The 16,310-nt window shown below is 28.3% G+C and overlaps 1 protein-coding gene across 2 annotated transcripts in view; it reads left to right on the forward strand.

The window, feature by feature from the left end:
- LOC129920072 (uncharacterized) overlaps positions 1–16,310 on the forward strand; it is a 125,005-nt gene that overhangs the window by 90,807 nt on the left and 17,888 nt on the right. For both annotated transcript variants that reach the window (XM_056001238.1, XM_056001239.1), the window contains one exon: positions 9,272–10,688. In XM_056001238.1, the coding sequence (XP_055857213.1) occupies positions 10,493–10,688 (196 nt within the window). In that variant the 5' untranslated portion in view covers positions 9,272–10,492. The remainder of the gene's footprint in view (positions 1–9,271; positions 10,689–16,310) is intronic.

A 16,310-nucleotide genomic window follows, 5' to 3' on the forward strand; every position in this document is an offset into this window, starting at 1 on the left:
TGCGGCGGTCGTGCACTGAATTTTTCATTCAAAATAAAAAGTGCGGACGTGCTGCAGTCGTGGTGCGGCGGTGGTGCGGCGAAAATTCCTGCAAACGGCGGCGGTGGTGCGGCGGTCAAGATTTTTTTCTTTAAAAATTCAATTTCCTTTTTTACTGGGGTAGTTCTTTAAAAAAAAATGTTATAAGAACATTTATTGATAACTACTGTGAACACCGTTTAAAAGGTTTTTGAAAAAATATGAAGTTGAGTTAAGAGTTCATGCATGTATTAGCGAAATACACATACTTAACTCCAAGTACCAAAACAAACAAAATATCGACTGAAGGCGTCAATTTATATGTTTTTATTATTTTTTTTTAAAGTCATCTTAAATGGAACCTTTAAAAGGATTTTCAGATTACCTACCATTGAAAAGTTCCCTTACCAAAAATCATCAAATTTTGTCAAAGTATGTGTGTGTTTTTGTGTGGAGGAATAAAGTAAATCACATGATTTAAATGGCAAAGGGGCTTTAATAAAAAATAAAGAAAAAAAAAAAAAACCTTTCAATATCTTAGATAACAAAATCTAAGCTTGGCTATATAATAAAATGCTTAGGAACACATTAAAACGAAGAAGAAGAAAAAAAACGTACTTTACATAAATTTACCTCTTGTGGCCTCATCGCGCCCTCTATATAACTTAACCCTCTCTTAAAATGAAAGTTCCAAATTTCCTTTGCCTACTTAAAAAAAAAAAACAAACATAGCAATAGAAAGGGTTGAAATTTATGCGCCATCCCTTGATTTAGTGGGTTACCCACAAAATGAGGCTTCCCAGCAGCATCGCACGGTCGTAAGATATATTTTATAAAATAAAAAGAACAAAAAAAAAAAAGTCCCTAAAATTGGAATTATTCACGGTTTTGGGTGTTTGGTTTGTTCTTCTTAAATCTTTTTTTATTTATTTATTTTTTTTTTTCTGTTATATGTTTTGTTGGAGAGTTGATCTTAAACCACCATTACTGACTTTCTTTGGAGAAACACATAAAAATACAAAAAAATAAAAAAAAAAAAAAATACGATGGCATATAAATACCTTTAAAAGGTGCCGGATTATCAGTCTTTGGATAAACAGGGACCATGAGTTCAAGTAAATGTTGAATGTATCACTCTATTATTAAAGAAGATTTTTGAGAAGTAAAACTATTGAATATTTAAAAAATATAATCATTTGTATAAAAAAAAAAACAAAACCGACTTATATGGATTGAAAACTGGGTTTTATGTTTTTTCTCATAGTTTCTATTGGACAAAATTGAAATGCAGGCATCAGTTTTCTAATACAAAAAGAATTATCAAAATTGGTTCACTCAGTCAAAAGTTATGAGGTAACAAACATAAAAATCGGTAATCAAAAAAAAATTTATTTCTCTTTGGCAACTGACCATACCTAAACAAATAACTTGAATTTAAGAGACTGGACTAAAAAAATTAAAACTTTTATAACCTAAATAGTACCTACCTAAATTTCAAGAACACAGGTCAACAAAGAAAAGAAGTAGTGTTTCAGGCGCCTCCGAATACAAATATTTCCATAGTTTGGCCCTGTTTTTAAGTAGGTACTTACAAAAACCTATTTCAGCAAAATAAAAAAAAAAAAACAATCCAAAAGCATATAAGAAAGGGCTTCGAAAAATTGTGATGGAAAATTATGTTGTTAGGTTATGCGGTGGGTACATAAATATACTCGTATATGAGTTGAATATCTTGTTTAAGACACAATACCCAAAGAAATAGTGTTCAAAAAGTCATAAAGTGTTGTCAAAAACACATTCATTTCAGGGATAATGGCTTTTGCAATATAATCAAAAAATGTGTTAGCAATAAAATCTATATATGAAAATATGTTAGACATAAAAAAGATTTTTTTTTTCTTCTTCTGTCATATTTCTTTGGTTTTTTCTTCAAGGAAAATTGAGGGTTAAGTTAGTTAGTTGAAAGTTGAAAAGGTTTGATTGTTAGTTTTGATGAAATTATCAAATTTATTGAAATTAATGTCAATTCTCGACTGAAAAGGTAGGTATTATGTCAATTTTGATGATTTTCCAGGAGAGCAAAAACAAACTTCAAAGCTGCCTACCAAAAATTCTTTCAAGAGTAAATTTAATTGTATAAAACATTTAGATGTCAAATTTTATGATCTTTTTTATTAAATTTATTTAAAAAAGATATTTTTAATATTTTTCCCGTTATAAGTACTTAAATACGTTAAATCTGACTTAAGATAGTTTGGCTTTTTATAAATTGTATTTTATATTAATTTCCAACATCTTAAGTTGACATAAGATTATTTGCCTTTTCACACTCTTTCGAAATTTTTCAAAATATTTTATCTTATGTCAACTTATGGATGACTTTTTGTTTTTGCTTGCACGCGCGAAAATATGTTAAGTCAACATAAGATAATTTAAGATTTCACAGTAATAAAAAAGGTCTTAACCCTATATAATCTTAAGTCTACTTAAGGTTTTTAATATGTGTTTTTTGAACATAAGATGAAATTGTTTTTGTGCATAAGAAAGCAAAGGGGTAAGATAGAAAGATGCCGATAAGACAGAACTGTAGGCCTTTAAGATGACACTGAGGTTCAACAAAAAAACGTGAAACATCTTAAGTCGACTTAAGATACTTTACCTTTTCAGTCGAGAATTAGCTTTGAGACTTTTAAAGAAAAAATGTTTTTTACTACAACTTCAAACACAAAAATTCAATTTCAATGCAATGAGAATGATTTCTTATTTATAAGAGATCTTCTATTAAATTTCTTCCTACATCACGATGGACAGAAGTATTTTCTTTTAACTGTCAATCAAAAATGTCAGTGTCAATGAAAATATGATTTTGAAAAAAAAAAAAAAAAAAATCAAAAATATTAAACACTTCACACAACTTGAATGGAAGAAATCAACACAGAGTACCGAGACACTGACACTTGGATGCCAGTGCCCCAAGTCAGTACTTCCTATCAAGCTGCAAGACTACAGCAACCACCCTTCATGGAGAAGACCGAAATATCAAAATCGAAACCACATTTCATTTTAAGATTTCTGAATGATTTTGCTGACATATATAAAATTTAAAAGAAAGATGAAATCAGTGCACTGGACAGACGAAAATATAATATTGCCAGAAAAATTGAGTACACATGTGCGTGTGCAGTGATTCATAAAGATATATATTTGTTACTGAACGTCATAGAAAAAAATTGACAACGATTTATGTGAAGGGGTAAATTTTCAGAACTTGATTTGAAACAAGTATTTTTTGTATGATCCTGAACTTTGTAGACAATTTGTCTGCAAAGTCGCAAAACTCTTCTGATTTTAAAATCGGCAATCGCTTCGTTATATCAAAATCTAAGAACGATACTTTTTGGTTATTTTTTATTTGCCTTAACAAAAAAGTTATAGCCAAAAACAGCAAAAAACACAAAAAATATATGTATTTAAAAAATTTTGGACTTTTGTCACAACTGTAATAGAGGACCGATTTTCATGAAATACATGGAAATCGTTTCGTATTATCACAATCTAGGGGCAATATTATTTAGTTTTTTTCTAGGTATCAAAAAAGTTATGACCAAAAAACGCAAAAAAAAAGTGAATTTAAAAAATCTTGGACTTTCGTCACCACTGCAATAATGGACCGATTTTCATTAAATAAATGGCAATCGCTTTGTTTTATAAAAATCTAGTGGCTTTATTTTTTAGTTTTTTTTTATTTGCCTTAGCAAAAAAGTTATAGCCAAAAACCGCAATAAAGATTTTAAGATTTTATATAAAACAAAGCGATTGCCATTTATTTTATGAGAATCGGTCCATTATTACAGTTGTGACGAAAGTCCCAATTTTTTTAAATTAAGTTTTTTGTGTTTTTTGGCCATAACTTTTTTGTTAGCATGAATAGAAAAAAAAAAAACCAAAAAGTATCGCCCTTAGATTTTTAAAAATCAGAGTTTTGCGGCTTTGGTGGCTCTCTAAACCTCAGCACACAAATTGTCTGCAAAGTTCAGGATAATTTTTTTTTTTTTTTTAAATTTCAAAACTTGAACAGCTTTACAAGAATTTTCAAAAAAAAAAAAATTGGTGAAAGTTTTTCTATGTATGAGTTTTTATTGGAAAGGGTAGCCACATATAAATTTCATTCTTTAACCCTCTGTCGGCACACGGGTGGGAATTTGGCAGGACAAAAATAAAAATTTTTCAAAAAAGTGGTCACAAAAAAGTCTCTTTATAAGGGTGAAAATATTTTTTTTTCGGAATTGTGAATACAATATTCGAATTCCTCGGAATATTCTACATCAATTTCATACTTGATTCTCTATAAAATATTGTGACCGAAAAAAGTTCTAGCGACATGAAAAAGTATAAACCAAATTCGCACCTATCACGTCTGAAAAAAGAGGTGTGCCTACAGAGGGTTAATTGACAATCCTTACCATTACCTTATCTTTCATTTGGAACCAATACGCAGCCTTGAATTTTTACGTATGTACCTACAATTTCTTTTTTTCAAACACATTTCAATGAAAGAGATTTTTAAACACATTCAATTTTCATTTCACTATAAAGGCTTTTTTTTTGCCAAAGTCAAAAAGAAATTAAACTTGGCATCTTAAATCAACAAAAACCAAAAGTTAATTAAGCTCTTCAACAAAAGGTCCTCTTTCTCTCTTTTAACCTTTACACACAAATGTGATGATGACCCAGTTAAAAAGTAAACACGAAAAACTTTTAGCAGATGATATAGGCTTACCCTCATCACCATTTTCATATACCATCATCAGTCGTTTATAGGTGAAAAATTTGTAAGGGTCGACCTTCTCCACATGTGAATATAGTAGAGCTTCTATGTCCTAAAAGCCTAATTATTGTTAATTCCAAAAATTGATTAATCACATTCTTCCGTGAAAATATTTCCCAACTTTATAAAATGAAAAACCCCATTATATTATGAGGACATGCACACTGTGCAACATATATAGAGACTATAAAAGGACTCTCTATACCAAACACACACACACAACCTCAAGCTGGAAAAAAATTTTGAAATATTTCAACGGTCCGTGAATTTAACCCCAATTCAAATAAACTCAAAAATTTCTCTTTTTTAGTTTATTTCGCGAACAAAAATATTGTTGATCCAATGGTTAGTGGTTGGGGAAAAGGGGGTAGTTGATATTTGGTGCGATATAGTGATGATGATGTTGATGGGGAGGTTGGGGATGAAATATTTGAGTGTCATTGGAATAGGGTTTTGAGGTTTTTAGTATTTTTATTTATTGAAAAATAGTTTTGTAGTGAACTTTTTTTGCTTCTCTCGCTGTGTTCTAATTTATAGGTAGATTTGTTTTTTTTTTTTTTTTTTGTTCAAAGTATGCAATTCTGGTTGAAATAGAGGTTATGGTGAATTTGTGTGATTGGTTTAAATTAGGACACAAAAAAATTTACTCAATATCGTTTAAATTAATTAATTAATTAATTGTTTCCATGAAGGATAGTGAAGAAGGTTTATAATATTTGATTTATTTATAATTTTTTAGTTTGCAATATGAATTTAGGTATGGAAAAAGATACTTGAAATTATTATTTGACTGATATTTTGATGATTGAAAAGTTTTTACTATGTAAATAGAGTGCTCTTAAATTAAGAAGTGAAATATGAAATTATTTCGTAGTTCACAAGGACTTAAGCTTTATAATGATAACTTCTCATTAAAATTTACCTATATAAAAAATATTTATTGGTAAAATGTGTTAATTTGCTGAATACATTTATTATTACTAAGTGTGACTTTATCAGTTACAACAAAAAGTATCACAAACGTAAGGGTTTTTAATTTAAGTTTTATTTTCATAGGTATTGAATTATGAGGAGTAGCTAATTGAAGTTTGCTTTTGAGTTGAGTGTCAATTTATTTTACAGTTCAGTTCAACTCATAAGGATTATTTTAAAAAAAGAACTTTTCTTTTTTTTTTTATACAAAAAAACACTTTATTGTTTATTTATTTATTATAATTATTATTGGGATAATCATTAAAATCCTTTTTTTTTTACCAAGGTCTTTGAAAAAATGTTCACAATTTCTACATGTTGTCTACTAGCTTTTTTATAGAAAATAAAAAAAGTAATAGGAAAAAAAAATTCCCAAAGCTTATGTCGTTTCTAATAATGGATATCATTGTTTTTTTTTTTTGGCAATATAGACGATGTTAAGTATTGTACCTAAGGTTGAGTAAGATTTATCTGACATGTCCCAAAAGTACCTTCCTCAAAATATACAAGTATCTAAAAAAAAAGTTCTAACGCAAAACAAAAGTAACATAAATGTAAAAAGGAGGCATCTTGAAAAATTTGTCTATACACATACAGAGTACAGGGTGTTTTAAAATTATTTTATAAGAAAGCCGATAAGCTGTTTTTGTTCGATTTTGATAAATGAAAAGAATAATCATCGGCTATTTAACTGAAATAATTTTGTTTTTTATTTATTTATGTGACCTTTTTATGAAGGGGATAACCATCCTCAAAACGTTTAGCCGAAAATAGAAAATAAAAAATTGACTAAAAGCCTACAAAAGACCATAATTCAAATAATTTGAATGAAATCAGTACTTACTTAAATAAAGGGGGACATATCGAAAATAATTTAGAGTAGGTGATGGCTGCAGAAACTTAAGAGACTCGTGAAATTGGTACAAAAACCACAGCTCTTCCCGATTTTTTTTTTTTCTCATCATTCTTGAATGAAAATTATTTCAAATCAACGAGTTGTAGAAAGTTACGCCTTATTTTCACATTCAGATTTCTTTCGTAACCTTGGTAGCTAAATTTTTTCAAATTAAAGTGAAATTATGTAGGTTTTTTTGATTGGTTTATTGATTTTTAAAAGATACTTATACTTAACATTAGTGGTATCCTCATTATTTGTGATTGGGTGGTTGATTTTCAAAACAAAAATGATGAAAAGCAATTTTTTTGAAATGATGCAACTTTTTTTTACTTAAGTTTTTGAAAACCATCTCAAACTTTTTGGCAAATTATACTTTTCCTTTCAAAGACCGATACCTCGCACCGAAAATTTCTCGTATCGACACCTTGAAATATGGAGGTTAATTTAAAGAAAAGTTTTCAATACCGTAGACCAATTTGCTTTTCGTCAGTAGTTTTTGAATGATTACTGAAAACAAAATTTGCTGAACAATTTTAAAGTTTTAAAGTAATGTGAAATATGACATAAATTAGTTGGCCATATATTAGACGAAGTATGTTTTTTCTTCAATAATTTTTATTTTCAAAGCAAACAATATGTACCATAATATTTTTAACAGAGACCAGAAATAACAGTCAACCTTTATTTTCAATCGGTTTCTCTCTGAGAGTTACCACATTACTTTAAATAGTTTCGGTTAAGGTTTGAGATTTATTTTTTAAAAATCAAAAATAAAGGTTATCGGTTGAGATTTATTTTTTTATTTTTTTAAATATGTCTCAATAGTTGAGATTTTTACAAAAAAATAATTGGAAAAGGTCAACCTTTAACCGTTTTCGCTGAAAATAAATCAAAAACGGTCAATTCAGAAGAAAAAATGTCTTTATATTGCCAAAATAAATATGAAAATGATGTTTTTTCTAAGTTTATGTATTAAATAATGTATGAACTAAATAGACTCTCAAAGTTCTTTAGACCTAACATAATATCTCTTTTCGTTTAAAGTAAAATCTAAAGACGAAAATGTGTTTTCCACTGTGATTTGAGTCGCTGGGACGACAAGCACAACCAATGCAATTTCGAATATTTCAGGAGACCGATGTTCTAATATCTAGGTCAAAGCGTTTAGCTTCCAGAAGCGTTTTCGTCCGCCCAACTTCAAACGGCTATATCTCGGAATTTTGAAAAAAAAAATTAAAAAATGTTTTTGATGCCAAAAGCGGGGACTCTAACCTACATTTAGGTACAAATCCCATCCCTGTAGGTGCAAGCGTTCTCAAGCCGGGAGAACTTAAAGGACAAAAAAAAAGTTGAGCATGATTATGAAAAAATAGGCAGGATGTGGCGGTTTAACATGGAAGATGATTTTTTAAAAATCTGAAAATGTGCAAAGCATAGGCCCATGACACAAGCTATCATTTGGCATCACTCCCAAAAATTGCTCTCAAGCGGTTTAGCTTCTAAGAGCGTTCAAAGATTCAGGGATTTTTCGAAAAAAAATTTTACCCCAACTTTCAAAAGCGATTTTCTCGGAATTTTGAAAAAAATCGAAAAACCGGATTATACCACTTTCATGTGGCACCACTCCCATGTCTCTTGGAATTGATACATTTGCAGATGAGATTTATTTTTTTCTCTCAGCGATAAATCTCACTGGTTGACCGAAACATAAAAAAATACAAAATAAAGGTTTCTCTCAGACCTCGACCGAAATTTTTCATTTTTAAAAATAAAGGTTATTTTATGACCTTTATTGAAAATGACGACAAATAAGAGTTATTAAGGAACCTTTCAAAAGGTCGAGATTTATTTCTAATCTCTGATTTTTAACACTCTTTGCGATATACTTATCCATAAAGATCTTTCAACTTTTAGTTTGGGAAATAAAGTGGTGGGCCATATTACCCGCGTGTAAAACTCCGAAATTGTTTCTATATCATTTTTGTTTTCAATTTTTCATTTTTTGGCACATAAAATTGACTGTTTTTATGTTCACTTCTTCTGTTCCATCATAACTTCTAAATTACCTAATTGTCTGCATTTGACAATCAATGAATCATTGAAAGCTTTATTTTTGTCCATTTTGTGATTTGAGTAGTCTCTTTCAAAATGATACGTTCTCCAGATAATTTAGATTTATTCTAGGTCACCCTGTATTAAACTTCTGACTATGTACTTCCTAAATACTAAAAAAAAAAAAAAAAAAAAAATTCTTTCCTCAGAATTCATCAATTTTACTCATCTCTTTACCCCTCTTTTTTAAGCAGCCATTTAGAAATGAAAATAAAATATTAATCCCTCCATCAAAGGCATAATCATTTATGTGTCTGCCATCATACATGTCAAATCAAAGATCCAATTCCTTTTGTTTGTATCCTCTTTTCTGATTATATATTTTTTTTTGTTTTATTCGTAAAAACCCAACCGAGCATTGTTATTATCATAAAAAAAAAAATATATTCAGAAAATTGAAATATTTATGACTAAATTGCATAATTCTTCTTTCTCATTTCCAGGCAGTCGGCAGGCAACAACAAAACAAAAAAAAAATAATAATCATTCAACCATAAAAAGTCGTGTTGAGAGATCCCCAAACGAAGCAAAGTGAATAATCACGACAAGGACTCCACTGAAAACAAGAGTCAAATTTAATTTCATCCGCATTGCGACATCACACATGCTCTTGCATTATCCTAGTCTCAGAGACAGACACAAATTCATATAAATAATCTCCTTCTCTCTCTCACTCTTGCTCACATTAAAACACCAAGGATATATCAACACAAAAAAAAAAACATAGATACACACAAGCTACAATAATAATTCTACCTACCGATTGTTCCTATGGGCCAAATAACTCATATTAACTGGCTTAATCCGTCTGCACTTGAAAAGGAGGTGGAATTTTTATGCAAATAAAAGAAAAATCATGTTCACTTCTATGATTTCCCAGAACGCGACGCGGCGTCTTTTTTGCTCCTTCATACAACCCAAACAACGCCAACGATTAAATTGATCACAAGACAATATATAAGAAGGCTTTTAAGGCGACACAAAAAAATATGATACTCAAGTGTAAGGATGACATAAGGCTCGAAAGACCAAGGATAAGGGAAATTGCTACGCAAAACTTGACAAAGAGAATCAAGGAGGAAAAACTCCTCTAGAAAACAGCGAAAGTATACGATAACGAACGAAGTGAAAAAAAAAACAAACAAAAGATTCAAAAAGAACTTTTTAAAGTCACAAGAGACAGAGGCTATGACAGGATTCGGATTCAATGTACCTAGATTAATAAAAGCAAAGTGCTGCTGTTATATCAGATGCTTTTTCCTCGACTAAGTTTGCATTTAATTCCCACCTCATCCGCCTCCGCATTTACCACTACCACCAACAAACAAACCAACCCGCTGTTTCGTTGTTTATAATTGTTTATTTGATTGCGCTCTTTGTTTCGTTTATTGTTTGTCTTTGATTTTGTCGACTTTTGAGCATTAAAAGGACATCGCCAGCAATTGACGCGCACAAGTGTGGTGTTGCTTGCACACACACTCTCATCCAAAAAGTAGATATAGCTCTTTAGCACTTAACTTTAAAAGGTGCAGCTTTGAAGAATACTAAATTTAAAAGTGTGGTATAGCAAAAGGATAAGGTGTATCCTTTTTTATTCTCCTCTACCATATTGAATAGAATACACCCACAAAAGCCAGAAGAAGAGCCAAAAGTCAATATCATCGATGTTCCATTCAATAATAGATAGAAATAGACGAAGACATTGTAGATACAATTCAATTCGGATACCGATAACGATACCGCTCTATAGCAAGAGAAGGAGAATAAGGATCAATATAATGGACTCAGTTGTGATGCAATCGAGATGTTTATGGAGCTTTTTACTGATTATTTCGTTTATGTGCAATGGGACATTTTCAGGTGAGTTTTTTTTTTCCAATGGAGAAATAGATATGTTTAATAAATTTTGAGCTTAAAGTATTTGATAAGGATTTCAAGAAGTTTGCTGTTTGTGTATAGAAGAGTTTCTTGATAGGATAAATGATTTAAAAGTTAAATATATTTATTGTTTGGTTAAACTGAGAAAAAGTAGATTTATAAAGTTGATAACAATAAAAAAAAAATAAGAGCTCTTAAACGCCTTTATAGTCCTAGACTTTTCAAACTTTTGCAAGGTCCTTTAGGACTTGCCTACCCAAAATCAAAGTTGTAAAAAATATTTATTTTTTTAATCCATTAAAAATTAAAAAAAAAAATGTATTGCCAGTGAAAAAATAAATTGCATAAAAAAAATTTTTATTACAATTCAAAAATATTTGCAGTGAAAATAAAATTTTTTTAGCAAATACAAATATTTTAAATAATAAAAAAAAATGTTTTTCATTTGCAATAAAAATTTTTTTCAGTTGCAATAATTTTTTTTTTTTACTTTTATTTTATTTGTAATAGATACCTAAATACGAATTTTTGTATTTGCAATAAAACTTTTATTTAATGCAAAATATTTTCATTTTCAATACAAATTTTATTTTCAATGCAAATATTTTTCAGTTGTTGCAATATTTTTTTTTTAATGCAAAATATTTTGTTATTTGCAATAAAAATTTTTTTTAATGCAAATTTTTTTTCAGTTGCAATAATTTTTTTTTTTAATGCAATTTAGTTTTTACTTTTATTTTATTTGCAATAGATATTTTTTGCCAGTGAATAAATAAATTGCATAAAAAAAAATTATTACAATTCAAAAATATTTGCAGTGAAAAATAAAATTTTTTTACCAAATACAAAAAATATTTTAAATAATAAATAAAAATTTTTTTCAGTTGCAATAAAAAATTTTTTTTAACAATTTTTTGTATTTGCAATGAAACTTTTATTTAATGCAAATTATTTTCATTTTAAAAAAAAATTTTTTTAATGCAAATTTTTTTTCAGTTGCAATAATTTTTTTTTTTTTTAATGCAATTTAGTTTTTACTTTTATTTTATTTGCAATAAATAAATAGGAATTTTTGTATTTGCAATGAAACAAATTTTATTTTCAATGCAAATATTTTTCAGTTGTTGCATTATTTTTTTTAATGTAAAATATTTGCAATAAAAATTTTTTTTCAGTTGCAATAATTTTTTTTTTTAATGCAATTTAGTTTTTACTTTTATTTTATTTGCTATAGATATTTTGTTTTTTTTTAATTTCAAATGCATTTTTTTTTAAATTGATATTTTTACAACCCTGCTCAAAATGCAGTTTTTATTTGTTTAAGTCTCTTCAAAATTAATATCTTCATCCAATTATTTGAATAAACAAGACATTACTTTTAACAACCCAAATAACAAGGTTTTAAATGAAATATATATTCACAATATTTAATGGCTTTATGTCTCTATTTTTCCTCCTTGTACCAAATTAAGAACTAATAAATTTTGGCAAACGTGCGATTGTAATTCTTCTCGTATATGAACATTGTACAATATTTAAGCACAATCTACATAAGAATTTCCTTAACTATAAGTGGTTTGTTTATTTCAATGGCACATGACCACCATATAATATGTTATTTCCTACATATATAACAAATGGCAAAATGTGTCGCATTTTATGTATTCTCTCGTTCCATTCAATTTTTCTTACTATATATATGTAACCGAAAATGGAAGTTGTAACTTTGTTTAACAAGCCAAAAAGAAAAATGAAATAAGAAACTACAATATGTCCCCATATCGTAGCATTCGACACGCATATTAATACTTTATCACCATATAATATATTCCCACCCTTGTTATGAATGTCGAATTGAAGAATAGATCCAGAGTTGCCTTGATGTCGAAATCAAAAACAAAAAATAAGCCTTTTTCTTCAGATTTTTTTTTTAAGAATAAATAAGATAGTAATGAAAAATCATAAACCCATTTAAAAATTGAACACACTTCATAATGAAAACTCTACATTCTAGTACCTACTTAAATCTATTTTGGACAAAAATGATACTTCATTTTCAATTCACAATTGACAATTATTGTTTTTCAATTAAATTTTTTAATTGATTGAAAATAATTCATCTAAAAGACTATTTTTTACTATCAACAACACTTGACAACTTTTTATATTTTTTTTTTTTTTAATTTAATTAAGTGGCAACACTGAATTCCCATATTGAGAGGACAATGTGTTTTGTGATTGCCTTTAACTTATTGTGGTGGGTTGTACGATTCAATTGCCAATGTTATGGGAGTTTAATAGTTTCTTGGTTTTTGTTGTTTTTTGTTAATTTGTTTCATCTAATAGTTTATTGAAAAAGGACATCCTTAAATTGTTTGTTTTAGTTGGTTTTGAAGACTCTTCGTATAATGATATCATTATGTTTTTGAAAAGTGTTTTTTTTTTTTTCATGTAACGAAATATAATTAAGGAAAATTGTGAGGGGTAGAAAGATGAAAATATTATTTCATATAAGTTGACACCATTTGAACGTTAAAAAGGAATATTTTCAAAATTAAAAGAGTAAATAAAAGCAGTACCCCTGGCTTTTGAAAGGAGAAAACATTATTGGATTCGTTGGTATTATTTGAGGGGAAGATATGCATTGAATAGAAAACCATTAAAATTTCTTTCTTTTGGTGCAATTAGGAAAGAAAAATTACCTTAAAATAATTTATTTTTTGAAAAAGGATAATTTTCTCACTAAAATATGTTTAATAGTTGAGTCAATTTTCTAAATGACTTTGGAGTCCTTTGACTCAGGGCCAATTTTTCTGTTTGAATTTAAAAATACTGAAATATTTACCTACTCATACTACATACGACTTTTACGTAACATTTAAAAAAATATTTTTTTAGACAAATAAAAATTGTATACTACATATCATGTAGGATGGGTTATCATGGACAGCCCATCAAAGGATAGTTCATCATAGGTAATATTTCATCAAAATTAAAAATGTTTAAGAAAAATAAAAACAAAAACAGAGAATGTCCCTTTCTAAGGGAAGAGTAAATATTAATTAAAAATAAATTTGTTCCAATTGAAACTTGTGATGATATGTCTCATGATGAGTTGTCATAAGATGATATGTGCTTTAAATTTTTTTTTGCAATAAACGTCCTTAGTTTTTGTCCTTGTGTGTCGAGCTATCAAAAATTCAACAAAACAAATGTAAAAAAAAAATAATTTCCCGAAGTAAGTAAAATTTTCAAAAATTTGAGCTCGAATTCTTTCCTGTAGGATAAATGGTTTCGAAAAAATTGGATTTCGAAGAAAAGTTTAAAAAAAAAATACAAACGAATCGAATATCTCCTCCTTTTTGGAAGTCGGTAAAAATTAAATATCTATTTTATTTAGGTATATTTTATCTATATAGTAGGTACAGGTAAAATAGGCATTTATAAAAAAAAAAATTGTTCCACTCATGAAACTTGGCAAAAAGTTTGCTTTTGGGATAAGAACCAAGTACAAAAAAGTCTATAAAAAAAAATTGGGTGGAAGGGTGTTTTTTCGCGGACAAGAGGGAAAGGGTGAAGGTCAAAAATATACTGAAAAAAATTGTTTGTCGAATATCATCATATGACACATGTTTTTCAAGGTATTTTTTGATACTGAATCGAATGACATAAAAATAAAGTCAATACGATTGCTCTAAGAAAAGTTATTTCCGATTAAAAACCAGGGTGCTTGTTTTTTGATCTCAACAGGTAAAATATAACCGAAACCCATGTGAAAAACATGCTACACTGACAAAATTTGGGATGAAGGTTTAAAATAAAACAGGGACAAAGGATTCATAAAGTTTTTAAAAATATTTTGGGTGAAAGGGTGTTTTTTTGATAGGTTAAGTTGTGTGTGAGAAAGGTATCATAACAGCTAACTTATATTTTATTAATTTTTAAAACTTGGTGAAATAGTTTTGGATAGTATAAGAATTAGGAATCTATAAAAAGTAAAAAATTATTTTGAGTGAAAGGGTGTTTTTTTTTTTCAAGAAATGATGAAATTCGGAACTAGTACCACAAAAACTGGGAAAAAATTGTTACACCAATGAAAATTGGTAAAAATGTTTCATTTATAACAGAAAGCAAGAACTCAAAAAGTCTATACAAATATTTTAGGTAAAAGGGTATAAATGGTACCCTTACGAAATTCATTAAATATGTATGTTCTCTTTCCCATTGGAATTACGATTAATGTAAGTCTATAAATTTTTTTTATGTGAAAGGGTGTTTTTTTTAGAAGTAAAGAAAATGTGGGTATATTTGAAAAAGTGTGTATTACTATAGTAATATTAGTGGTACCCTATTGAAATTTAGCGATTATGTTACTTTTAAGATAAGAAACAAGAATATAAAGTGTCTATAAAAATATCATGGTTATTAGGGTGTTTTTTTTTGAGTGAAAACAAAAATGATGGGTCACCCTAATGAAATTTGGTAAAAACATTGATTTTGGGATAGAAAGTAAGAATTAAGAGTTTTCATACAAAAAATTTTGGTTAAAGGGTGTTAGTAAAATCTGTAATTGGTTCCAAAAAGCCAATGATTCGCGTAAAACGTGTAAGAACTTATTTAGAAATGTTCAATTTGTCATCAAAACCATAAATAAAATGAATCATTGGCTTTTTGGGACTAATTACAGATTTTACGGTCTCCTCGAAAAAAAAACACCCTTTCACCAAAATTTTGGTGACTTTTTATGTACTTGGTTCTTATGCCAAAAGCAAACTTTTTGCCAAGTTTCATGAGTGGAACAATTTTTTTTTTTATTTATTGATTTTATGTACTATTTTACCTGTACTAATATTAAAACGAAGAATTCTGAAAATTTTGCCAAATTGAGGAGACGTGAAAGAAGTTTTATTGATACATCTGATTACTAGCTCTTTTTGACGAGTGCCTGGTCCTAATTGATAAGATCCATAACAACTTAGTTCCAATCAGGAGGAGGATAAGTGCAGTAAAAACCACAAAGTTTCAGACCAATCGTTTTACGGTCCTATTAGAGTCTTTTGATTCTTTTAAATAAATAAATAAATACAAAAAAGTAGGGTTATGTGCTTGAGAATCATATATTTTTTTGTTCATGTATTCCATCATAACTTCAAAACCACTTATCGTAATTTGACAAATGAAATATTATTGCAAGCGTCTTTTTTGTCCACTAGTTATATGCTGTGTAATATTATTTGTACAAAACATGCTACATTTTTTATCGTCGAAACAACCTACCCGATATATATTTTTTTTTATATTTAAAACAAATTTAAAGTAATTTTTAAAAATATAGTTAAACCTTAAATCCTTCTAAAAATATTTATGTTATCAAAATCATAAATCCGCCCCTGTTACATTATACATGTCACCAAGCACCACTATGTTGTAGCATAAAAAGAACATTTTATCAAGTTAGGAAAGGCGGAGAGAAGTGACTTTTATTATTTTTATTTCTATACTACAAGTTTCAAAATAGTTCAAACATTAATTCTATCGTATATCCTTTATCGATATATTTTCAATGTGTTTTTAACATGGCCGTCGTTATTTTATCATGGATAA

The sequence above is a fragment of the Episyrphus balteatus genome, chromosome 4, assembly GCF_945859705.1.
Source record: "Episyrphus balteatus chromosome 4, idEpiBalt1.1, whole genome shotgun sequence".
Taxonomy (NCBI): domain Eukaryota; kingdom Metazoa; phylum Arthropoda; class Insecta; order Diptera; family Syrphidae; genus Episyrphus; species Episyrphus balteatus.